This window comes from Scylla paramamosain, chromosome 5, assembly GCF_035594125.1.
Source record: "Scylla paramamosain isolate STU-SP2022 chromosome 5, ASM3559412v1, whole genome shotgun sequence".
In the NCBI taxonomy this organism is placed as follows: Eukaryota; Metazoa; Arthropoda; class Malacostraca; order Decapoda; family Portunidae; genus Scylla; species Scylla paramamosain.
Window position 1 is genome coordinate 27,071,087 of NC_087155.1, and position 25,422 is coordinate 27,096,508.

General features: G+C 38.8%; 1 protein-coding gene and 1 long non-coding RNA gene across 16 annotated transcripts in view; one reads left to right on the top strand and one right to left on the bottom strand.

Moving 5' to 3' along the window:
* Positions 1–17,395, top strand: part of LOC135100757 (kinesin-like protein KIF13A) — a 51,771-nt gene extending 34,376 nt beyond the window's left edge. For 7 of the 10 annotated variants that reach the window (XM_064004010.1, XM_064004002.1, XM_064004003.1 and 4 more), the window contains 9 exons: positions 1,684–1,837; positions 6,384–6,455; positions 7,737–7,903; positions 8,099–8,271; positions 8,890–9,024; positions 9,153–9,601; positions 9,788–9,958; positions 13,077–13,295; positions 13,809–17,395. In XM_064004010.1, coding sequence (XP_063860080.1) covers positions 1,684–1,837; positions 6,384–6,455; positions 7,737–7,903; positions 8,099–8,271; positions 8,890–9,024; positions 9,153–9,601; positions 9,788–9,958; positions 13,077–13,295; positions 13,809–13,909 — 1,641 coding nt within the window. In that variant the 3' untranslated portion in view covers positions 13,910–17,395. The remainder of the gene's footprint in view (positions 1–1,683; positions 1,838–6,383; positions 6,456–7,736; positions 7,904–8,098; positions 8,272–8,889; positions 9,025–9,152; positions 9,602–9,787; positions 9,959–13,076; positions 13,296–13,808) is intronic. The other 3 variants (XM_064004000.1, XM_064004005.1, XM_064004006.1) reach the window with 3 other exon arrangements.
* Positions 2,500–24,470, bottom strand: LOC135100759 (uncharacterized). 6 transcript variants are annotated; one of them, XR_010268911.1, is made up of 6 exons: positions 24,366–24,470; positions 12,368–12,548; positions 12,056–12,196; positions 9,386–9,589; positions 3,039–3,101; positions 2,500–2,517 (listed from the first exon to the last, which is right to left on the bottom strand). It is a non-coding gene; the product is annotated as an uncharacterized LOC135100759 (long non-coding RNA). The 6 variants fall into 6 exon arrangements; XR_010268908.1 differs by lacking the exon at positions 2,500–2,517 and having other exon boundaries at positions 2,586–3,101; XR_010268912.1 differs by lacking the exon at positions 2,500–2,517 and having other exon boundaries at positions 2,586–3,101; positions 24,335–24,426.
* Between the last annotated feature and the right edge of the window lie 952 nt (positions 24,471–25,422).

A 25,422-nucleotide genomic window follows, 5' to 3' on the forward strand; every position in this document is an offset into this window, starting at 1 on the left:
ACAAAAATGCATAACAAGATCTACAAGCTGGTGTGAAATGGCCATGCTGACTTTAGCGATGCTGTTAGCCATCTTATTGCGTACAAAAGCGCTTGGAGTAAAAGTTGAGAAGCTAGTATCAGAAAACTTATTCATGGCCCTTGAAATCACCAAAGTCTGATCAGTGTGATCTTCAGTTGAGTAGCTGTGTGGATTGTTACAGTACAGTGTGAGATTCCTCCTACAGAAGCTCTATTCTCTCCATGCTATCTTGTAACTTTTCTCTGATCTCATACTTGGCTTCTGTTATGCACTACTAAAAACTACTTTTTATCTGCCTATTCATGCTATCTATTCAAATAGGCTGGTTGCTTCTCTGATGACTGTGGTCATGATAATTGTAGGATTTAGAGGCATATAAGAAAACAATGTGTGGCATGTTCCTTTGTATTAGCTACATGAATGCAGGAAATTTTTACGGCACAGTTGAAATAACAATATAGGAATGTATTTTTAAAGTCCTAATGACAAAGTAATCTGCAGATGTCTGTTCTACATAAATGAAGATCAGGTTTGTCTTCAGTAATCCATTTTGAAATCATACAAACAACAATGATTTTTTTTTCTAATATGATGATAGCAAGATCAGAGTTAAGAAAACAAGAAAAATTGTTGCCTTATATAAAATAGAAAATGTATGTCATCAAGCAACATTTTTCATTCAGTTTCTGAGGCTGTCTGATACTTTATTTAAATGACTTCATTTAGAAGTGGATAGAAAACAGAAAAAAGCCATTGGTATTTCAGTGGTAGGACTTTTTTGGTGAATATGCAATACCTTATGAAATAACTGCATTGTTTTTATTTAAAAACAAAAGTATAAAATTTTATGTAATTTACTAATTTATTGGTAGTCTTATACTGGGAAGGGAATTTTTACAACTTGTGCTAGTTGTCATTAATGGTTTCACTAAAAGTGAGACACATTGTGTGTTTTGGGAAGGAAAAATTTGTAAGATTGATTTTTTTTATGCTAACTTACATTAAGGCTAAATATCCAGTAACTTGTCAGGTTCCTGGAGTAGAATACAGGCCCAAGGAACAGTGGTAGTTGTTTGTGTTTCTAAGTAATATGTAACATAAAGAAGCCCTTCAGACAATCAGTAGTGTACTGAGGCCACACATGGTGCAAGTTTGTGGCTCCTTCCTGGCTGGTTTGGTAGGATGCTTTGGTAATGGCTGTTCATTTTCTGCCTGCCAGGGCTTCAAATACTGTGCATCTTTGGCACTTAATGTAATGCTTTGCCAAAGTAAATATCTATTTCTCTGATGCAAGAATTTCTTTTGGATTTTTGAAGTCATGTGAAATTCCAGTAAGTAAAATTTCTGACCATTATTAGTGGCTTTTAGTAGCGGCAATAGTCTGGTAAATATCAATGTAAAATATATTTTATGCAGTTCTTCATGACTTTCTAGATGTTGAATAAGTAATGTACAAAAATAATCTATGTAATAACTAGCCTTTATACTTTTCCAGTTTTTCTTACAAATTATGATGCCCTTATAGTGCACTACACTTTCACTTCAGTGCTGCTCCTCTGATATAAATTAAATAGTTGTAGATGCAGTAATAGGGTTAGGTGGATAGGATTGGTTGGTTGAGATTTCCTTGCATAGATTTAACAATTGTTTTAAATTTTACAGCTGTTTGGCAGTCATGAGGCTCTTGATGGAGTGACCAGATCAGGCAGTGTGATGGACCTCAATGCTCAACTGTCCACATCATCACAGAATAACCTGGACAAGAGCAAGCACCGATATTCCCTGCCAGGGCCAAGTGAGCGGCCATTTGGCTTGTGTGAGTACATAAACACCTCTCTACTTGTATTTTGGCATTTTGTGCCAGAGATATTTAGTCACAGACAGTTTTCACTGATGTACAGTGTTCTTGATTGACATTGTGGGATAGTGTGTTCTTGGGCTAATATTTGCTTGTGGTGGCTTTTTGCTTTTGTCTTTTTAGTTTCCAGGAACATAGTTTTTCTGTCAAATTATATTTTTAATCTAAATAATGCAGAAAATCTTCATGTGCTCTCCTGATTCTGAAAGGAATCAAGCAGCCAAAGGTAATATACTGAAAATGTATTTATTTTTTTACACTTTGCGCTTTCAAGGGCTCAAAAATGGTATGGCTTTTATAAGTTTTAACATCACAAACTGTTCCCCATGCACCCACTAGCTTGGTCCACAGATGTCCCACTGCTCATTGTTTGGCTACTGCAAAACCTTGTGTTAAATGTCAGTCAATGAAAGTTGGACAATACCAGTCTTTACTGTTGTATACATGGCCTATAGCATTTAGAAAACAGCAAGTAATGTAATAGAAGGTATCAAGTTAATTTTGTAAAAAAAAGTAAGTTCTGTGCTTTACAGCTCAAATGTTGCAAGGAACTTCACTTAATCATGGATGTGGTAAATAATATGAGAAGGCAAACAAAGGAGATGAGATTTCCTGTTGAAGATTACCCATTTTGATGACTGTAATGAATTTGAAAAGAAAATTTGTCAGTATATAGAGGCCAAAATGCTAAAATAAAAAATATATAGTAACATAATTTTCATGTATAGTAGTATAGATACTCGTACATCATATTAGGAAAAGTTTGCAGAAAAATCTTTCATGAGTGCACTCTAACCTTGCTATTTGAAAATATAAACTACAGGCCTATTTTAATTTAGTAATAACATAGGAATGCAAAGCCTCTTTCTTCAAAGCTACTACTTACAAATTGAAACCTGGATTAATGTTACATATTGGGCAATTTTTGTTCACATAAAACTTAGAGAAGAGTTCTGAGGAAAGTCCAGGTGGTGTAGAAATTTCTAAAAACAAATGGAATCCTCAATTTTGAGAAAGTTGTGAAATGTGCATGCATCCTATACTATCTGTCTTCAATGGTTATACAAAAGTGAAATATAACATATGTAGGTAGCATCATTTGTGAGTGAGCCACGTTGATTGGCAGTTCATGAGGGAGATGTACTGAGACTGACCTTACCTACAGTTTCCTCACATCTTTGATCTAGATGAAGTTTATACAACTTCATTCACATTCACATTTCTGGAAAAGAAACAAAATTATTTGTAGGAATTCATTGCAGGAATAATGAAGCAGAAATTTGCCAAAGATCTTATCAAATCAGTATAATTAATTACATGAAGTGGAGGATCGAAAAGAGAGAAAAAAGTTCAACTTTCAATGATTTGGCCCACCATGTGATTTCTCCATAAAGAGATGACTTTCATAAGAATTACAACATCATTTCATGTATACATTAGAAAAGCTCAAATTTATTATGTTGGTATTCTTATGAGGTTATACTCAGTGAATTTGAATTATATATATATAGGGAATTTCAAGCTAAATTGATGTTTCATATTTTGGCTTAATTATTCCTCCCTTCCTCCTTGGTGTAGAGTTACAATTACCCTCTCCCTGCTATTTCATGTCAGTGATTCATCATCTCCACCCACAGACTTACAATTCTGTGTAGCACAGACTTGAAGGAAAGGGAACCTGCCTGACTCTGTGTGCTACTTTTCCTCTTGAACAGAAATTCTAGAGTCCAACACAGTAATTAATAATAATTAAGAGATTAATTTAAATTGATCTTAAAGGTTGAGTTATGTGGTTAATTAACAATATATTAAATTTAGCTCCTCATCAATACTTGTTTCCTGCATGTATGAATTATGTAAATAACTAAGCCTAACATCTTGGCTGGCCAATGGTATTCTAATGGGCTTCAGTGCTAATATGTGTACAACTTTTTTTTTTTTTCTTCAAATATTTTCTGTTACTATTTTCGTTTCTTTGTGAGAGTATTTTAAGAGATTTTATAAGCTCTTGGTGTTTGAGCTTACTTCAGTGATCTATAATGATGCATTTCTATTGAGAAATTATTAACATTATGTAAATTTCTCAAGTTTTATTTTATTTATTTATTGTATATTTATTTAAGGTTAGGTAAATTATCTGATACTGATAAATGCAGTCTGAGCCATTTCTGATGGCAGAGGAAAATAGTAATCCCATCTTTTGAGTTAGATAAAGGTATTCTTACACAGAAAGGTTTACATACTCAGAAATGTATCTTAGTATACATACATTTACCTTTATGTAGTAGGCCAAAGTTGTTTTTTTTTCACTATTTTCCCTGCTGATTGCTAAAAATTATCAGTAGTTATGGGAATTTCCTTTAATCATTACAGTATATCAAATGTGATTTTGATGCAGCTTTGAATCTCATGAAAAACATATGTAGCTTGCCAAATGTAGACTGCCAGCTCATTTACTCACAGAAATGGCGGATAAGGCTCAGTTATTATAAGCATGAGCCTGTTATAAGCATCAGCCAAGACACCTGAGCACTCTAAGTTTGATTTAGCTCAGTTGCTGTAATAAATTTGTAATAAAAAGATGGTGTAGAAGATGAAGTATGCTGAAAAGTGCAAAGAGAACATAACATGAACTAGGTATGGTAAGGCAAGAAAGGTGCATAGAAAACACATCAGAGGCTATGCAAAAATAAAACTATTGTTTCGTTTGAAGGAAAGCATTACTGAATTTTTTTTTCTTTAAATATTGTATGATTTACTTCAAATATAAAAAAAATCACATATAAATTGGTTGAAATATGTTTAATCATAATTAAAACTTTAGTATAATTACATTGTTATGGAATTAATAAAATCTTGTAAGACCCCAGATTTTAGCTACATGTTAAATTTCTAAAAATTTTAAAACAAAATGAAGGGAAACATCATGGAGTCAATAAATATAATAGAAGTAAAGAGTTCGAGAGTCAAGAACAGGCAGATGAAATAGAAGCAAAGCACTGAATTTGTCAGTCTGTATTTGATAAGTGAGACACTAAATTCTAATTTAGTGTTTAGCAGAAAGTTTGATTTTTCCTAGCATATGGCTGTAGTTGCCAGAGTACTTGCAAAAGAGGATATGGAAAGTGAGAGAACTAGACAATGCAAGGTTGAAGTATGTGGACAGGAGCAAGTGGGAACTTTTGACATAGAGCTGAGAAGAATGCTAAAAGTCAATTATTTATACTAAAAGTTGTAGCCCCAACATTTTATCTTGGTACCAAGTATAGCAAGGTTACTTCCATTCCCATTCAATCCAGATCTTCCTGCTTTAGATAACATAGAAAATTGTGGTTGTAAGGTTTCATGTGCAGATGTAAACTCCTCCTTAGCTCAATAACCATCAGCCATCCCTTGACAGCCCAACATGTCTGTTTGCATACACTGAATAGACCACCTTTTTCCATGTCTCTCAGTTCATTAATAGGTCTTGAACCAAAGGGAAAAAAATTGGAGGAACCAAGAATTTTGCACTGCTAGACTTACTTTTATTAATTTATTGATGAAGCCTGAGTTATATAATTACCCCATGCTGTATTTGCACTATGATAAATGTTGAATTGATTCACTTTACTGATATTAAGCAGTAATTCTCCTCAAGGAAAATCAGCACTGTGCCATATTACAGCAAGAAGTTATAACTTACTTTTGTACTTCTTGATAGGCAATAGAATTGGAAAGATGGACTACAAGACCTTCACTTTGTAATTTATTCACTACTTTCAATATCCATTAAATTATCATAATGTGATTGATATCACAAAAAAATTTTAATAATATACATATGCCCATGAAATAGCTTTGAAAGTTAATGGTAGTTGATGAAATCAAAATTATTTTGAATAGTTCATCTTCTGAACATAAGTGCTTAGCCGTTACTCAGAAACATAATTTTATGCTGCAGCTCCTCTTATATTTAATAGGTAGGAAGCTTTTAGATAGCATGTAGAAATTCATCAGCTTAATAATCAAAATAGAAAAGACCGCTTTGTAGATCTTGATTAGAGTAATTCTATATTAGATTTACAAGATCATAAGTTGAAATTTTAATTCACACTGTGTGTAAAGTCTAAAGGTTCAAGTTAAGTAAATGGCTTTGTAGTGGTGGTCACTGCAGGGTGTGCCAATACTACAGCAGTGCCTCCATCTCCTTTGGCAGTTCATCAGAAATTAATAAAAGTACATGACTTTTTTGTATTACAAATATGAAATTAAAAAAATTTGTCTTTTATTTGTCATGTCACTTTCAGGAAAATTTAAGACTGGAAAATGTCAGAAAAAAAAAAAAAAAAAAAAAAAAAACCAGGTTGAACAGCTATCAGTAATTAGGTGTGCTTACAGCAACTTGTGATTGACATGGGTTCTAACACTTACTAAAAATAATAACTAGTAGAGTCCAGTTTATCTACAATGGTAGCAGCATGTCAGGATGCAAAGGGTGAACTAACCTGGATTGGTTTTACAGCTCGACCTACGTTCCTCAATTTGAACCTCAACCTCAACTCAATAAGACTTCAGGGATCAACTCCTGCCAAGTGTATGTCTTGTTCATGTCTTTGGTGTTGTGCAGCAGCCTTTTCATATGGCCCCAGCATTTTATCTTTGCCTTGTGTAGATTGTAGCAGCACAAAGTAGCTCCTTCAGTGACCTCACCCTGACGTAGATATCGCACCCAGCAGGGTGAGGACTTTTTAGGAAATTATTCTTGCTATTGCTGTTGAATTTGGTTTCCTTAGAAAAACCAAATCTGTACCAATATTCATAGCACTTTCAACATGCAGTTAATTAAGCTTGAGAGTCACCATGAGAAATAAATCTTATCACCAGTTGATTGATATAGGTCCTAATGCCTGTCAATTTATAGTTACCAATACACTTGTAATAAAAATAAAATGAACTGAGCTATGCTTTATGGATTTTCTGAGGCCAGATTTCAAAGAAATATTAAGCAATTTTCTTTGATTTTGCTTCAGTTCTCATTGTGAAAAACACCACCAGCATACTGCATTATCTCTAACCAGTTCTCAAAAGTAATGAGGCTTACAGTTGATGATACCAAGCTTAATTACATGTGATAAGCTCTCAGACTTCTTTCCCTTTATCAAATGCATCAAATTTCTTCATATTCCTTATTCTATTTGTATATTTTGTCAGACTAATTCTGAATAGAATGCAATTGTGAGTTTCAAATTTATCACCTGAAGTTTTTATTCCTCATAATATAATATAAATATATATATATATATATATATATATATATATATATATATATATATATATATATATATATATATATATATATATATATATATATATATATATATATATGGTATGTTTTGTGATTATTTGCTATTTCTTTAATTTCAAATTCCGTAATCCACTTTTCTCCACAGATAGAAAAAAAAAGATGCAGGTTTCTTCTTTAATTTCTTATGCTGCATGTGCTATCATTGGCTAATGCATAATTTGCTTTAAATTAAGTGCATGTGTTGCTCTTGTTTGGATGTTCATAAATCTTGGGAATCTAAATGTATGCTATTGTAAATACCATTCATGTAAAAAAAAATTTAAATATATTTTGTGTGTGTGTGTGTGTGTGTGTGTGTAAAAGTGTGTGCGTGCGCGTGTCTATGTACACATTTCGAAGGCAGACATGTTCACTTAAATCTTGTCTTGGCCTCATCATATAGCTGTGATATTTATAATTTGCCATTTATTAATATCATGTAATTTTCAAGATTCCTATAACACTTTGTTCTTAAAATGGCGAATACCAGGAAGAAAATGTCTGTGTATTCCAAAGTAATAATCTTTGTAGCCGTCACTTCAGCCTCTCCAAGCCCTGGTCCGATGAAAATGACTCCCAGAATGACAACACTACATGAGGAGAACACAAGAGAGGCAGCACCACTGCTACACATGGAGGTGGAGGAAGAGGAGGATGAAGAGGATGAACATTCTGAATTTGACCAGGAAGAACAAGAAGTAAGAAACACTAGATGCCTTAATAGGAATAGTGAAATGTTTAGAAATCCAGAAATTCATTATCACCTTAAAAATATATTTACAGGGTTTCTTTCTAGAAGTTTCCAAAGAATATTATGCAAGTTCTTTATTGTAATAGTGATCATGTTTTCACTGAAAGAGATGAACACAAAATATACACAATTATTTTTGTAGAATGGAGGTGTCATATCCAGAAGAACCAACGGGGAGGAGGGATTCAATGAGTTTGCATCATATCGGAGCAGTGGCCTTGCTGGTGGCAGACTGCAGCTTACTCAGAGTCGAACATTGGATTCCTTGAATGAAGTTGCTGCCACCAAAGCAGGTACCCCATCTACAGTATCAAGGTAAATGTTCTTGCTTGTATTGTAATTCTTTCTGCCACATCTATTAAATTATTACTTACTACTGTAATGAGTTTAAAATCATTTAACCTAGAAGCAAACTATATAAACTATAATTGAAAGAGTATTAGTTCTGCTAATGTCATCAGATGCAGTCCCTCATGTTCTTTAACTGCATTTGCTTGTATACTAAGCTGACATCCCCTGTGAAGGGGAGCACACCAACAATTGCACCCTTGAGCATTCTTCTACAATTTAGCATCTAGTTCTCTGGATCTGGAGGGGGAGAGGACAGATCTTCACTATCTACCACATGAAACTGTTGAGACATGTGGCTGGAGTCTGAGAGTGAGCAGGATTCATTTAGGTGTGTGGCCCATCCATGAGGGATGGGATTGAAAATGGCAAAGAATGTGAGAGGATGGGGAGAATGGAGGACTTAGAATCTACATGCTTTGGGGAAATTCAACAACTTAGGTAAATTATGACTTCTCCGTTGGGATCATTCCCTGAAGGAAGTAATTGTGAGCAAGTGTCAGAAATAGATATGTAGGCTGAAAGGCCCTGGAATTTTAGACATAGACAACAATATAATCTTGTCCATTATCTTATCTTCCACAGTGGCTATGGATCTGGTGCAGTTTCATCAACCACTTTAAGTGAAGATTCGCTATCAATGAGAAGTGTTAGTGTTGATGAGACTCCTGATAAAGATATTCCAGCCAGTCATGCCACCATGGATATATCAACCATAAGGTAATAACAAAGTGTCCCCAGCTTCTTGGCTTTTATTATAAATTTTCACTGTCATATCTTTGCAATCCTTCATATCCTATAAAATTAATAAGTTACTGCATTTCCATTATTCTTTTACTAAATTTCAGCTCTGGTGAAAGTGACTCCAGTGATACAAAAACTGTCATTAATCAGCAGTTGGAAGGCTTCAACTCAACAGAGTCAGCAGACACCACAAATCCCAGCCCTGTTACTGGAAAGCCAGAGAATGAGCTAAAAATTGTTGAAGATGAAGAGAAAGAAAACTGCATCACTGATGTGCCAGAATCCACCGTCAATAGTACTACAAAATCTCTTTCCACATCTGCTACAAACTCATTACCTGAATCAGAGAGTCCACTTTCTCCTCTCTCCTCCTCCTCTTCCACCTCTTCACTGACGATGACTGTTGGTTCAGATGTTGTCCTGAGGCGTGGTGGCACCAGTAGAAAGAACCCCAGTCATCGCATGTCATTCCCACTGGCTCAGTCTCAGGTGGCCATGGCTGACTCACACATCATGAATGGGACCTCACCTGCATCATCATCTGAATGTGTTGGTAAGAATGTACTAAATTTCATTTCATTAAAACAGTGCTTTTGTTTTTGGCAGAGTTGGTACAACTATGCCCTCAAACAACCTCCTATGCATTAATTTTTTTCATTGAATGAATATATAATTAAAAATAATAGTTTACTGATTGCTCTGCACATTTCAAGTATTAACAGCTTTGTTCTGTCACCAGATTTCGACAAAACTTCCAATAGCAAGCCTCTGGCACCACTGCCTGACTGGTGTGAAGTTGGAGAAAGTATTCAGATTAGACCATACAACTACTCAGGAGTTGTTGCTTATGTTGGTCACACAGAGTTTGCTCCGGGAACATGGATTGGGGTGGAGTTGGATGTTCCAATGGGTAAGTGTTGCTTTGTTATCCAAATATTTGTAGCATGCCCAAAAAATACTTGCTTATATTCTAAGACCTGTTAATCTTTATCATAGAAGTTTTTTGTTTTATTGATAGGACCTTAATTTGATCAAGGGGATGATGTTGAAGGTTGAATATATTGTAGCACACTCTCCTGAGATAAATATGTTATTGAGAACAAAAACAAACAAACAATTGAATAAGTAAAGGTGAAAATGAACACGAAAACAACTAAACCAAATCAGAATTGGAGCGCTCAAGGTGGTGAGTACTTACACCAAAGTTATTGATATCAATAAGTTTTATTTAATGATTATAAATATAAAAAATAATAAACTTGAAAGAAGGCATTAGCTACCTTAACCAGGCTGAGAAGGGGTACCTATTCTTATCTTCCCCCTCTGAGTGAGGATCAGGAGAGGGGGAAGAGATCCCAAACTGGGAGAGGGAAGGCAGGGAAGCTTATCTGCTCTCTTGGTGGAGTGAGTTTGTTGGTGGATGGCAAAGGAGTGTGCAGGAAGGTTGTTGAGCACAGGGCAAGGTTTCCACAGGGATGTTGAGACAGCATAGATTGTACTTCTATGGCTGCAGCAACCAGAAAGAGGAGGAGGAACTGCGGAAAGTCACTGCATCGTATTTCTTTCTCCTCCTCTTTTGGTCAGGATGACGTGGTGTCATCCTGATTGGCTCTCTCTCTCTCTCCCTTTGATTTTCTCTTATCTTCTCCCCTAGCCTTCTGTTTTCTTTTTCATTACTCTATCTATCTATTCCTGACACTCCTTGCCCTGTTTCCATTAAGATATCACAAATAACCCATTTTTGGATTAATTCTGAGCTAGTTAATTTCTCACAATTTGAATAAGAGATTGGATATTGTCAGAGGTGAAAGTACAGGTTATTTGAAGTTGAAAATGTTCTATGCACACATGCATTTTGAGCCTTTCATTAGCCATGGTATGGAATTCAAGTATTGCCAGGTAACAGATACAACAACCGGGCTGGTGGGTGGTAACTATGGCAGAAAAATGCAGCACTGCGCATAGAAAAGGAGTCATCTGCCATCCTTGGCTAGACTTGGTTTTCATCCTTCTATCCAGTGATATTGGATGTGACATCCTTGAACCGTTAGAAGTAAGGTGATGGGGTCCCTCTTATTGTTCTCTGAAACTGTGCCTCTGTGCTTCCACCTTGCCAAACTCTTCCAACTCTGTCTATCAACATCAATCAATATCTACTTTTCCTTCTTGCTGGAAGTTTGCCTACATTCAGCCTCTAATCCCTCAAACTACCATCCTATTGCTTTAATTTCCTGCCTTTCTAAAATTTTTCCTCAATAGGAAGATTCTTAGATGTTTATCACTTTACAACCTTCTATCTGATCGCCAGCATGGTTTCTGTTAAGGTGATATTCTGGCTTTCCTTACCAAGTATTTTGGTCATCCTCTTTTTGGGATTTTGGTGAAACTTTTGGTGTTGCCTTAGACATACCAAAAGCTTTTAATAGAGTTTGGCACAAAGCATTGATTTCCAAACTACCCTCCTACAGCTTCTATCCTTCTCTCTGTAACTTCATCTCTAGCTTCCTCTCTGACTGGTCTATTGCTGGTGTGATACACATTCATTGTTTTATTAACACTGGTATTCTTTTTTAGGATTCTGTCCTGTCATCCACTCTTTCTGTTATTTATCAACGATCTTCAAAATCAAACTTCTCTGCCTACTCTATCTAAAATTTCTGATTTGGGCAGAGCAAACTTGGTAAATGTTCAGTGCCTCCAAAACTCAATTCATCTATCAACTCAACTCAACTTTCCAGATAACTATACCCTCTTCTTCAATGACATTGATCTGTCCCTCTCTACACTGAACATCTGTCCTTTACTTATATATAATCCAAACTGGAAATTTCACATCTCATGCCTAGCTAAAACATCTACACACAATAATTCAGATTCCTTCCTTGACCATTAAGTCCTGAGAGTCAAGTGATAAAACCAAGCCCATATGGAATTATTGTGTGGCTTTTGTTCATTTTTCTTAAAAGCCTTAAACCTACTGGTTTATTAGACAAATCACAGGACTAACCTTCTGAAATCATGCTAAAGCACATTCCACATCACTGGATCCCACAGAGGCCAAACATGAACCACAGTTGACAGTTCCAAGTCGAGGAACTCAGCAGGAATAACCTTCTATGGCGTGTCTGGCAGTGACTATGTAGTGAACCTGGGGAATGTTTTAACATGTACTAAGGACAGACAGTAATACAGGCCAATGATGTTTTCATCACACTGGTATTTGCAAACCGGCCAAGCCACATTATCCAGAAACTTAGCTATTTGACAAACCTAACCAGGCCTTTATTGCCATCCTTCTGATGGCTGAAGGTGCACTCACTATAGCAGCAGTCTTCTCCTTCATGGGCTGTATCCTGTCCCTGCTTATTCATTATTCCAGGTTGATGCAACTTTGTGGGCATTCACCATCGTGTGGCTAAATTCCTTGTTTGTCAGTATGCGATGTCATTGAGAAACTCAGCCATGGAAGTACTTCCAGGCACAAGATTGCTTGGCTGCCTCTGGAAAATGCCAACAAAATTAATACCAAATAGTGGTGTAGGAACCATCAGTATTTTTTGGTTATACACTCCTTTAATACAAAATACCTTGCACTTTGATAAGGTAAAGGGCTCTTCTACTTTAAGTAAGGGTATTGTTTACATGTAGCTATCTACTTCCTGCCTACTTCAGTGAAAAGGGCATCCTAACTCAAAGCTAGCTCATTGCTAATTTGCTCTACCAACCAGTTTCTGGTTTCATACGCTTGTGCAGGGTTCAGTTTTCCCCTGGAAATACTTAACTCCATGTTCATAAAAAATAAATCATGAACATATTCTTTTATAGCAAAGGAATCTGTTCATAAGAGATTAATCTGAAAATTGGAACAGTATAAAATGGCTTTAGGTTAAGTCTCTTTTCATTAACTTGGAATATTTCAAAGATACTAAAAAAAAAAAAAAAATTGGTACAAGTTACAAGCTAGTTTTCACAATATTGACTGTAGTAATAGTTATTACATTATTTCCAAGTCTCTCTTTCTCCAAAAGGCAAAAATGATGGCTCAGTGAACGGGGTGCGGTACTTTGCTTGCCGTCCCAAGTGTGGTATGTTTGTCAAGCCTGAAAAACTGTTGCTGGACCGGCGGGGCCGAGCCATGCGGGCTGCGCGGACCAATGGCAATGAGCCCAGCTTGGGGGACATGAAACGATCTCGATCCACAGCAGAGAAGCTCAGTGATGTGGGCATAAGAAGAAGCACCAGTAAAAGTAAGTTGAATGATTGGAACTCATGCTTACAATTATAATGTTTAAAGGTAAAGAACACATGATGTTTAAGGGAATTCATTGCAAGCATTATATAATGTTTAAAGGTAAAAAACACTGATGATGTTTAAGGGAATTCATTGTTATTATTCATCTAATCCAACCCTCTGCATTTTGTGTTCATTATCGACCTATCTCCTTGACCTTGTCCAAATATCAACAATAAATATAAATTTGTGAGTTTATTTATATCATAGAGAATTTTATCACAGCATTTAATCATTATGAATTTGTAATAATATTGGTCATTGCTGGTATAATTCTGTTGGGCATCATTTTCCTTCACAGTGGAAAGTAGTAATAATAGTTCTATTAATTTTATGACCAATTTGTAAAGATGCCAAAAAAGTATCAACCACAATAGACCTTTCTGTTAATTTTATGACCAATTTGTAAAGATGCCAAAAAAGTATCAACCACAATAGACCTTTTAATAACTTTTTTTTTAATTTGCAGGTGAAGGATTGAATAACATGAGAAGGTCCAAGAGTCGCGCTGAAGGCCTCTCATCTATATCTGATCGCTCAAAGGCTACTACTACTCGTAATAGGAAATAGAAAGGAGACATTCACAGTGTTGTCCAAAGTACCAAGGCTGCTATATACAGGGTGCAATGCAACGGAAGTGTGTGTGCCAATGGAGTATACCAAATGTTGTTTTGCTTATTACAATTAAAGTTGCTTCTTTGATAATGTTAACTGATTAGATCAGTTACATTGAGCAGAAACTAAGCTGAGACAAGTGCACAACATTGAGAGCAGCCCTGCCCTATACTTCCACCAAGTGTTACCCCGCGAACACGTCCCGTCGTCCCTCCATTGTGAGATCCTCGTCTATGGTAGCAATAGTCTGTACTTAACCTGCTTCCAGATTTAGGCACTTTCTTGCTGGATGACAAATTTTTATTTTATCATGAAACAAGAATTTTAATAAAATAATTTTATCTAATTTTAAAGATATTCAGCTTTTTTGATACATAAAACTTATTTAATTAGGACATTTCAGCTCAAGAAAGTAATTATTTTATCAGAACCTTAGCCATAAGTATTGAAGGGAAATCAAAGTTTCCAGTGACCAAAGGCTAGCCAAAATAAGATTTTATAATACAAACAAAAATGTGGTAACAGGTAATGTATACAGTATGCGAGAAAATGTTACTTTTGGGGAATGTTCAGCATAGCTTGAATGTTGCAATTGGTAGCGTAAATTATGAATATCATTGGCTTTGTATGTGCATAGAAGTCAGTCATTGGGCATAGGAATAGTCTTTGATGATGAAAATGAATTTTATCTTGTAATGAGGTTATACGCTTTTGACACTCACACGATATATTACAAGTTCTTTCATTCCATCGTTGGTTGCTGATAGGAGATTGTAAGTATTTTTACTTGTATTTCCAAAGATTATGTGATGCCTTGGCACTTTGATTGTATATAAACTATTGTATTAATTTTGAGTCATTTTGTTGCCATATCTTTTGTTGTACAGTTACTTTTAAGTCTGTAAAATTGTGATCATATTATTTATATTAATATAAGAGATATGTATGTACACACACATATACATATATATATAAATAAATGCATATATGAATAAAAAGAATGATTTCTGTAAATTATGGGATGATGTATATGTTACGAATTTTCATGCCTGTACGTACGACAACTTTATTTTCTACTCAATTATATATTGTTATAACTATAAATCCTCCTCCCCTTTTGTCTCTTACTTAAATGTTTAAGTATTTAAATACAAAAGCTGCTATTCAATAACACTATTATAAATTCATTAGGTATTCAAATTTGGTTTATAAATTAGAGCCTCACACACCAAGGCTGTGGACGTGTCACACAGCACTTGACACCAGACCACCGGTGGGGGACGTGTGGAGGTTCTCACAGAATTGTTCATGCCACCAGTGTTCCCTAATAACTAGAAAACCAGTGTTCCCTAATAACTAGAAAAAAAGGACAAACTCGGTATTGATGCTTGATGAGAAAAGGAAGTTCTATCACTTAAAAAAATTATGCCATCACAGCTGTGCTAGTGTACAGCATGAGTGGTGTGCTTCACTGTACAAGATTATGCTATCATGTATCAGGGACACGTCAATGCGACATACAAATGTTTACAGGGTGCAGCAAACCACCCACTGCAACAGGCTTCAAAACTGCATACTATATGAAAATTTAAGAAATGCAAATTACACATATCTAGTCTGCTGAGGCTTGTTACATAGATTTTTAAGTTCCAATCACAAATAAAATTGAAGTAAATGCAAGTGTACCATGTAGAAGAAATTGACATTACATTTTGTGGTTTAGCTTATCATCCAGGTTAAGACTTCCCCATTCAACATCACTTCAGTGTTGAGGCTGAAGTATAGTATATTTTATAGATGACACTGAAATATAAGGATTCCCAAAACATGCAACAGCCATTGATACGGTCTCAACACAGTAGACTCCTAGTTGTAGAAAAATGAGCATGATTAATAAAGGTCTTGTTATATTCAAAGGGGTATGTTCCCATAAAAAAGTGAGAAGGAAAGATTTTGTCAAAACTAAATGGGTAGGAGCATTTTCCATACAAAATAAATCAGAAATAAAAAAATAAATAAATAAATAAATAAATAAATAAAAATTAAGGCTTTAAAAATCTCCCAGTATAACTCCCAATATGGGGAAGATTATTCATTGATTTTTCAATTGTTAAAATTTCACAAATAAAACCAAAGTTTCACAAGTTCCCATAATTTACTGCAATTTATTTTGCTGCATTCTCATATACATAAGATATGATGAAAAAATAGCCTTGCATTGTACTAGGAGTTTATTGTTAAGCTGATGGACAGTGGGTAGGTCTGATCCTGGAAGTTCTAGGCCTATTCTAGAAGAAAAATCATGCTGCTGTTTAATATATATATATATATATATATATATATATATATATATATATATATATATATATATATATATATATATATATATATATATATATATATATATATATATTGAACTTCATTTTACATGCAAATACTTGTAAAAAGTTAGGTATCAATGAGTCCTATTTTTCATAAATTTATAATTGATCTACTTCAGATTGAAAGTAGTCAGTCTGAGTTTAGATGAATATTGCATCCAAAAATTACTAGATTGGATGCTTTCTTTCTTTCCAAGGTTTTGTTAATGATTTTATTTGAAAACTGCAATGATGTTTAGAGACATCTCAGCAAACTAATTTATGTTGTAGTATGTGTTTGTCCCTTGCAGTTTGCCCAGTTCTTTTTGGGCATGATGTCCCTACTGCTCCTTGCATACTCCTCTCTACCTATTGTATGAGCTCCACCATAGGTCAGTTATTATTATTGAATTATAGTGCACTTATAACTTTGGTACTGTAACTTTGCTACAGCAAGGTTTCAAAGCCTGCAGTGGTATGCTACTGGAATACTTTTGAAAGTGTACCAGAATAAATAACCATAATATAAATTGTGCATTATATAAATTATCTGTAGTAGAACAAAAGACACAAATAATACAGTAAGTTACATGTATATGAATAGCCACATTCTATTAATTTTCTAGTATATATTTGTTAATTTATTTTCAGTCATTGTAAAAATATGAATTACACCAGAGGTATATGCAATCCTAATGAAGGCATTCCAAATACATAGACCTTTATTTTTCAGTAACCTGACAAGACTTTGTACCTGGATGATGTTTGTGCATCTCTTGGGTTCTACACCTACCTGTTAAGTGGACGGCATAATACTGCATCATAACAGTACCTACCATGGGGTTTGTCCCACCTGCTTCTCATCATTCTTGTAAAGAGTATGATTTCTTGTCAATTTGATACTGAATATCAAAACCATTTAAAATGTTCTTAACAAATTTGGAATAATGTATATAAACCTGATATATATGATAGAGCATTCTTGTTAAGATTTGACACAAGTGCATCATGATATAGGTCATCTTAGAAAATAAAAACTTTGTCAAGTATGAGTCATAAATAAATGCTGAATTAACTGTTAGTGGGAGAGTTCACCATCCACTTCATCTGGTAACAAGGTGCTGCTCACACTGAGGCCTAAGGGGCCCAAATGTTAGACAGCCCAGATCCCAGATAATTTTAAATCAGATTAAACGAGTATTGGAATTACTTTGCTCACCATCGTCTTGGCTGCCCAGGGTTCTGTAGTAACTAGATGTGAGAGAACCTTGCTACTTCCTAAACTGCACCAACAATTTGTCCCCCAGCTCCAGAAACCAAGTGGACAGGCTTAACAGTGACATCAGACTTGTTAACATGGACAGGCTTACCAGTGATATTGTTAACATGTCACCATAGATGTACAAACTGAGTATCTGTTAACAAAATTATGAAGGCAGCTAATGGTTAATAAAGCTTACAGTGAATTGGTGTCACATATGACAGAGGAGAGGCAGATAAAGTGTGGAGAGTAGGACTGTATAGGAAGCAGTATTGTTGGCTTCTTGTGGCAGTGAGAAAATAAATTATGAATTTAACTAAATTTCTGTTTAATGTTTACAAATTATACCAATGGTGAAGAGCTTAGCAGATTCATTATTCATCACTATTTATGGTAACATGTATTCAAATTTCATGGTCTACCCAAATACACTGCTATCCATTTTGCATGGCAGCTATAAATATGTGGGAAGTTAGCTAAATTCTTTGAAAAGTCTGCAGGTGTGGGATGTCTAGGCAAGGACAGGCTGCTGACACACTGCTATCTTTATTGGCGTCCAGCTACCAATAACTCACCCTGTGCCCATGTTCCCAGCGGGGGAGTGCAACATATCGTACATGGGATGTAAATGCCTACATCACATCTTTCCCCCCAGATGAGGAACATCTCATTACAACACAAACATATATGTAACACAATGTTTTTAATAATTCTATCACTGCACAGAATGCTGGACATGTATGTCATACATAATCAAGCCACTGTGGCCATCTTGACTCTCTGCGGGATAGGGTGGGTTGTCACGATCTGCTTGTCTTGATTGTTGTATGCCTGTTCCACCTCCTCATGGCCTGAGGTGCTTCCTGTTTCTAAGAGTGAGGCTACCACTCCCTTCAAACCTTACCATGTACTGCCTGTAGGGTTTTGCTTCCACAACCAGGCTCATTCTGTTCCAAAGAATCATCGCCTGGTTCTGCACACACACCTACACACTGGGTGTCAGTGGCGGTAAGTTTTTGGGTGTGATGTGGGACACTTGCGAGTCCCAGTCCTGCCCACTGCTGGTCCACCATCAGGTGCTATTGTCCCATAGGCACCCTGTCACACAGCTGTCTGCCCATTGCAAGCTGGGCCGGCAACTTGTTTATAACCCTCAAGGGTGTTGGAGTGTTGCCAGAGCCACGCTGTTGCTGTCCAGGTTGCTCCTAGGGCCTGTAATAGTCATGATCAACATCTTATTGGTTTTGACGGCAGCCTACCATTTGAGGTGGGGGTAATGGGCTGATGACAGATGAACAGACACCTTCCTCCCCTCTGAAGAACTCCACCACTTCATCACTTGTTAAATTCATGGTCCCATGGATACTCATTCTGGGGCCCATGCAGGCAAAGTATGACTGAAGCTGTGCTTTAATTTTCTGAGATGAGGTGTTGTGTGGGAAGTGGGCTAGCTCCAGCCACCCAATGAGCCAATCTGCATATGCCATGTACATCTGTCCCTCCTGCTGAAACATATTCACCATAGTCTGCTGGAACAGGTACTCAGGGGTGGAGTGATGACCAGAGTCTGCGGGCTGAGAAGGGGAGTGCATCTCGCACTCACCATATGCTTGTCATTGCTGCTTTAAGTTTCCTTCCATCTTGGCCAGTAAAAACACTACCTTGCCCTCCAAAGCATGGAATCCAGCCCTTGGTGACCAACGGGGAGATTTTCAGCCTCTTGCCGGCGCAGTGACTTGGGGATGACCAGCTGCACACACCCCAGCTCAAATGTGTATGTGATTAGGTCCTGTGCCACTGCAAGTCTGTCTCTCATGCCATAGAAGTTGTGTAAGCATGCCACTTCCTGTGCCTTGTGCTGGTGTCAGTCATCCCCCAGGACCTTGGTCAGCAACACCTGGTAGATTGTGTCTTCTGCTGCTCATTGCCTCACATCTCCCTTGCCGTTCATGTCTGTCATGGTATACCAGCTTATCTTTAGGTAGCTGGCGTAAGATTTTTTGCGCTGTTGCTCGTCCCAATACATGTGCTTCCCTGTGGGCTTCTTTAACAACTCCCTGAAGCTGTTCATAATGAATGCAGTGGTGAGGAATAGTGCGAGCTGATTAACAAAACCATACCATGATTATATGTCTGTCACAGAAGCTTGTCTGGCATCTGAAAGCTATGTATGGCTGTGAGGCATTCACTAATGGGTTTGTAGTTGTTCCAGCCGAGCTTGAATCCCGTGGAGTACACCTCCCTCCATGTGAACTGGAACTTTTCTGGCTTGAGAATGATGCCTTTCACAGCACACATTGCCAGGAAGTCATAGACTTACCAAAATGCCACCTCCATGGTGCTTTCAAATAAGAGAATTTTGTCCACAAACTTGTGCTTCCTTGGTACTTCCTGAATGGCATTGTTGAACCACTTCATGTAGGTGTCACCAATGGAGCAGTGGTCCATTGGGGTGCGACAGTATCTGAATCTGCCCCGTGGTGTGATGAACGTGGTGAGGCAGCAGTTTTCTTGGTCAAGCTCCATTGGGTGGTAGCCCCAGTAGGCATTGGCTACTGTTTTGAATGAGTGGTTAGGGATGGCTGATACCATGTCAAAGGGTGCTGGCATGTGATGGGTCTCCCTTTGGCATGAAGCATTCAGGTGCTGGTAATCCAGTGTGATGTGACTTCTTGGCCATCATGACCATGCAGGCACACCACTCCGTGGGCTCTCCGTCTGGCACTGGCTCAATGACGCCGCACATGACATCCTCATCGAGCTGGGCCTTTACCGTGTGGAGTCGCACTAGGTGCCAGGTAGATGTGGTGTGGCTTGCCCTCCATTACAGGCAGCTGCGACCTTGCAGTGTTGAACGTGGTGGATAAGAAATGGCGAAGCAGCCATCACTCGATTTGCCTGGCGTGCTCCTCCAAGGGTGAGAAGGATGGTGACGCTGGCCTGGGCAGTAACTTGTGTGACCCGTGCCCCTCCTTCACCACAGCTAGCGTCGGTGCCGCCGCCGGAAGGTGATGAGGGAAGTTTTTTTTGGCAGCAGCCCCAACACTGCACGCCTCTAATGACAGGAAGAGGCTCCCTGGCGACTGTTGAAAGGAAATATTTTACCTCATAATGTGGTTACCCAGGATGATGTTGCATGCCGCTGAGCCAAGGCACTTAAGGGACAGGTTGGCGACATCACGCAGACCAGTGACTCGCCGCAGCATTGCGGGCCTAATGTAAAGACTGGATAGCAAAGACGGACAAACCACGCTCCTGTGTCGGCGACAGCTACTGCAGGGGAGCTGGTGCCACCATGTGAGGTCACGACTTCCACGGCTAGGTGGCCGGGGCCGCGCCCGCCCGTGGAGGCTACCGCATTAGACGAAGGGTAGTCCAGCATCCAAGCTGAGGTGCGTTTGGTGCTCCTTCAACACCGCCTGGTGTCCCAGCTTCTTGCAGCTGACATGTGACCTTTGCGGCTGGGTAGGCGGCTCTCCCAGGGGCGTGAGAGAGACCGCAGTTATCACAAGGCTGTGTCATGGCGGTCCACTCGCTAATGAAGAACCTAGCATCCACGAGACGTTGCAAGGCAGAGACGCACAGATGCCGAATGTGGTGGACCGTATCCTGCTGAAGCCACCTGCATAACAACAACCATCAATCTACCGACTTTCTCCATGACCTGAAGGGAGCAAGCGGTATCTCGAGCTCACACTTCTCTAGAGTTGATGCCGGGGGCGTCCGAGGCGGGGACTGTGCTGTGCCACGTGCTTGCAGTCCGGTAAAGCTGGTCTGGGACTGCGTGATGGCTTCCTGTTGCGCTGCTATCATCCGCCTCGCCTCACTCACAGCAGGCAGGAGGCTGCGAGGGATGGCGATCGCAGGTGTGCTAGGGGTTCCTTGCAGTGACATACTGGGGTAGTAGGTCCTGGGTAAATTCACTGCGCCACGTGGAATGTCGAGGCGAGGAGAGACAGGCCGCTAACATATTGCTATACTTCTTGGCGCCCAGCTACAACTGACTCGTCTCCCTGGCCCTGCACCTACTCCCTCGGGCCGCGGCCCCAGCCTGGGCAACAGCGGGAGAGCTTAACATATTGTACACGAGATGTAAATGCACACATCGTACAGCAAGAAAAAAAAAAAAACCCTTTTGGGAGAGAGAGAGAGAGAGAGAGAGAGAGAGAGAGAGAGAGAGAGAGAGAGAGAGAGAGAAATTTACTTTATGCTTTTCGACCTGACGCACAGTGTCTCGAAGGAGACAAATCAGAAAGAGAGAGAAAAAAAAAGTAACAAGCAAGAATGAGGTGGTGCAGGTAAGACTCCTACAAGTGCACTGGCAACCCGTCACCAGGCAAGATAAATTCGATATCCTGAAATTTTACTGCTTCGTTCAGTTATCCATTTTCTCTCACCAGTCTGGATGAAAACACTTACAACCAAGTGCTAAATAAATGCAAGTGTTGGAACTCTTCTAAAGTTGTTGCCTTTTCTACTTATTTAAAAGATTTTTTTTTCCTTTTTCCTAATTCTTTATAAACATACTAACACCAGGCCCGTTTTCATCACGGAGGTCGTTCTGGAGTCAAGGATTGATGTCTAATAATAGGAATGGCATCTCTCTGTGGTACATTCGCGATCTAATTTCTAGCCCGCACAGGACGAGGCGGCGGTTCAGAATGAAAAATGACATTGCTTGCTGTCTTCTTTCCCTCCAATTTATGCGGAGTACGAGGGGTGCGATGCAAAAGCTGCCTCCTTATTCCATTTCGGTCAAGAATTTCTAAATGAACCACAGATAATTAATTGTCTATCAATATACTAAACAGACATACTCACGAAATCGGAGAGCCAAGGTGACACACACACACACACAACCTAATATTGTTTACCCCCTGTTCATCTAGCTGTCTAACATCTTGTACATATAAGATGTGTGTCTTACCTAGCCGAAGACAGGTCACTCGAGCAGTGAGCTCTATCCGTCATGCATGATTTTAAGGTAAGCGGAAGCTACTTGGATTGTTCAAGTTTCTCAAAAAAGAGCCTGCGTTGCACATACCTGTGTAACCCCCTTCCCATCCCGCGCATTAGGTTAGATTTGTTTTGCATGCGCGGCGTGTACTATATACGTGTACTAACTTATTAGAAGGACTTCCTGGAACATTATTTAATAATGCTAATACAAGAATATCTACTCACTGCTATTACAGAATCGTTTGTTTATTTAAATGCGTTCCTGCCATCATATTGACTTCGTGTCAAGCCTGTACAATACCATGTGCTAAGAAGCCTAGAGTGACGGAAGGCGGACGGAATCTACCTGCGACGTCTGACAACTACTGTGTTACGTGCACCCAAGGATTCAAAATAACCCTATAGATTTCTTATGTGTAGCCGTGCATTTAGTTCAGCGTATGAGCCAAGTGTGCACGTGTCCCCTGTGCACTGAAAAACGAGGACGACCTGCAGCAGCAGTACTCAAGACCAGAACATGAATAAAATTATTCTTTTCACAGAATGGTTTGCTCATTCACAAAGAAGCACTTTCTTGCTTCATATTACCTCCGAAATGCCAAGCTTACGATTAAACCATGTTAAAAACCATGAGTGACCGGCATTCCAAGGCACGTCTTACAAATAAAGTTGCCACCAGCAGCATGCAACCAAAATTATTCACAGCAAACTGATTGCACTGGCTTCACGCACCAATTAAATTTGAGAACTAACAATTTATATAATTAGAAAAAAATGTTGCGAACATTTATACGAAAACATTCTAACCATTAACACTACTCCACACATTGTACTCCTACCAAAAAAAAATATTATATTCTATTTCATTCTATTGGTGCGCGCGCACGCACGCGCACACACGAACGCACGCACGCACACACACCAATTAAGACCGCAAGCCATTGTCTGGACATGTCAGAGTGCAACGTAACAGAATTAATATAACGCAGAGGGCATACTCGCGGGATGAGAGGCGAAACCCAAGATTATACGAGTAAAGCTGCCTAACAAGCCGGCAGCCATAAGGGGCAATCTGGTACCGAGCCACATGGAAGAATGAGGAGGGATAGGAAAGGGGGAAGGAGGGAGGAAGCGTGAAAGGGGGAATGGGAGTACGGGGGAAGGGAACGAACGAGGGTAAGGGGGAACAGGAAAGACGAAGGGGGGACATGTAATAGTGGGCAGTCTCCCTCCCCAATTACCACCACAAGTCGCTCTGGACCCAGGAGTGTAGCCATTACTGGGCTGAGATGTGCTGTGGTTTGTGTTAGTTCGGTACTTAGTCGTTTAGCAAACTACCATGGATAAAAATACAAATTTATGTACCCTTAATTAACAACCCATTTCCTAAAGACTCTTGTTAAGCAGGAAACAATTATTCAGAAACCTATCAGGGGCTCTTCCCTTACACATTGTGAGTGGATGGGATTTACATGATATGAACCCTAGTTTCTTTCCCGTGCTTAATTACATGTGGTAGTTATATCCATTACTATTATCAACATTACCTTCATCTATTCCTCTTACTTATGTTTCACAGTTCCTATACAGACCTGCTCCCTAGATACTTGATGCGTCATGGAGGTCGCCTGTAGCCTCTCTACTGTTGCTGGAAAACATCACCTCGCCACCTTTAGCGAGCGAACAAAAAACCACACCCCACGCACCAGGCACTACTGGACCTCACACCGCACCTGCTGAGTTCACCTTTTCATTCCAAGACTATCAGGCGACATACGCAAAATCACAAGTGTTTCTTACATGATGCAGTAAAACACGGGGAGCTTCTTACCTCCCGGGACGATCACCGTGCACACACCTCCGGCAGACGAGTGATGACTGGCGGCTGTGACGTGGAATGGACCCACTCCCACAATCCTCCACTACCCCTCCGCCCTATCCTTCCCTTCCTTCCCTTCTAACAGCCGATGAACAATGGTTAACGATGTGGTTTTAATAATGAATCTACCGCTCTCTTCCCCCTACTCTTTATCTTTGTCCTGTCTCCACTGTGCTACACACACGCAAGCAAAGACCACACGAGGGAAGATGGGAAGGATGCAGGAATCGTGTGTAGGCGGTGACAGCACAAGTTCCACGTGGTCTCAGCTGATAGTGCTAAAAAGATTGCTAGTGTTAATGTTTTTCTTATTGTTACATGTTCAGTTCTTTGATGTCTTCGCTATTTAGTGTTTGCTTGCGAGGAACAGCTGTGCGGCCTCGTGTAGCGATGGTGAAGGTATATATGCTGATATATTTAATTACTTCCACGCAGTTTACTTATTAATTACGCTTGTTTCCTGTGTTTGGCGGCTTGTTGCGTTGTGCCAAATGGTTGCGCGATACAGCTCTAAACACACACACACACACACACACACACACTTGTATTAAATAACCAGTGAACCAAGTCGATATTGCTGTACTTTTTGATGTAATGATCATTAATTCCTACATTACAGTAGTTGTTTCACTCATGACGTAATTATTCTCTATTGGCAGTTCGATCAGGCTCTCTCTCTCTCTCTCTCTCTCTCTCTCTCTCTCTCTCTCTCTCTCTCGTGTCGGAAGCTACATCGTGAGTGACTTTTATGGCGAGCTGCGTATTGAGAAAATTAATGACAGTGAGTAAATGAATTCAAATATCAAAAACAGTCACACGGGTCTGGCAACTCTTTCAGAACCTGCATCCGTATTCTGAAACGCTGCTGGCTCTTTACAAGGATTATCTTTAAAGGCCGGAGAGGTAATTAAGCCATGAGGTAGTATCTTCGTTAAACGACCATGAACACAGCCTTGAAAACTTCAGTAACCTCCACCAAGACAAGAGTATAGTCGAGATGAGACGCTTG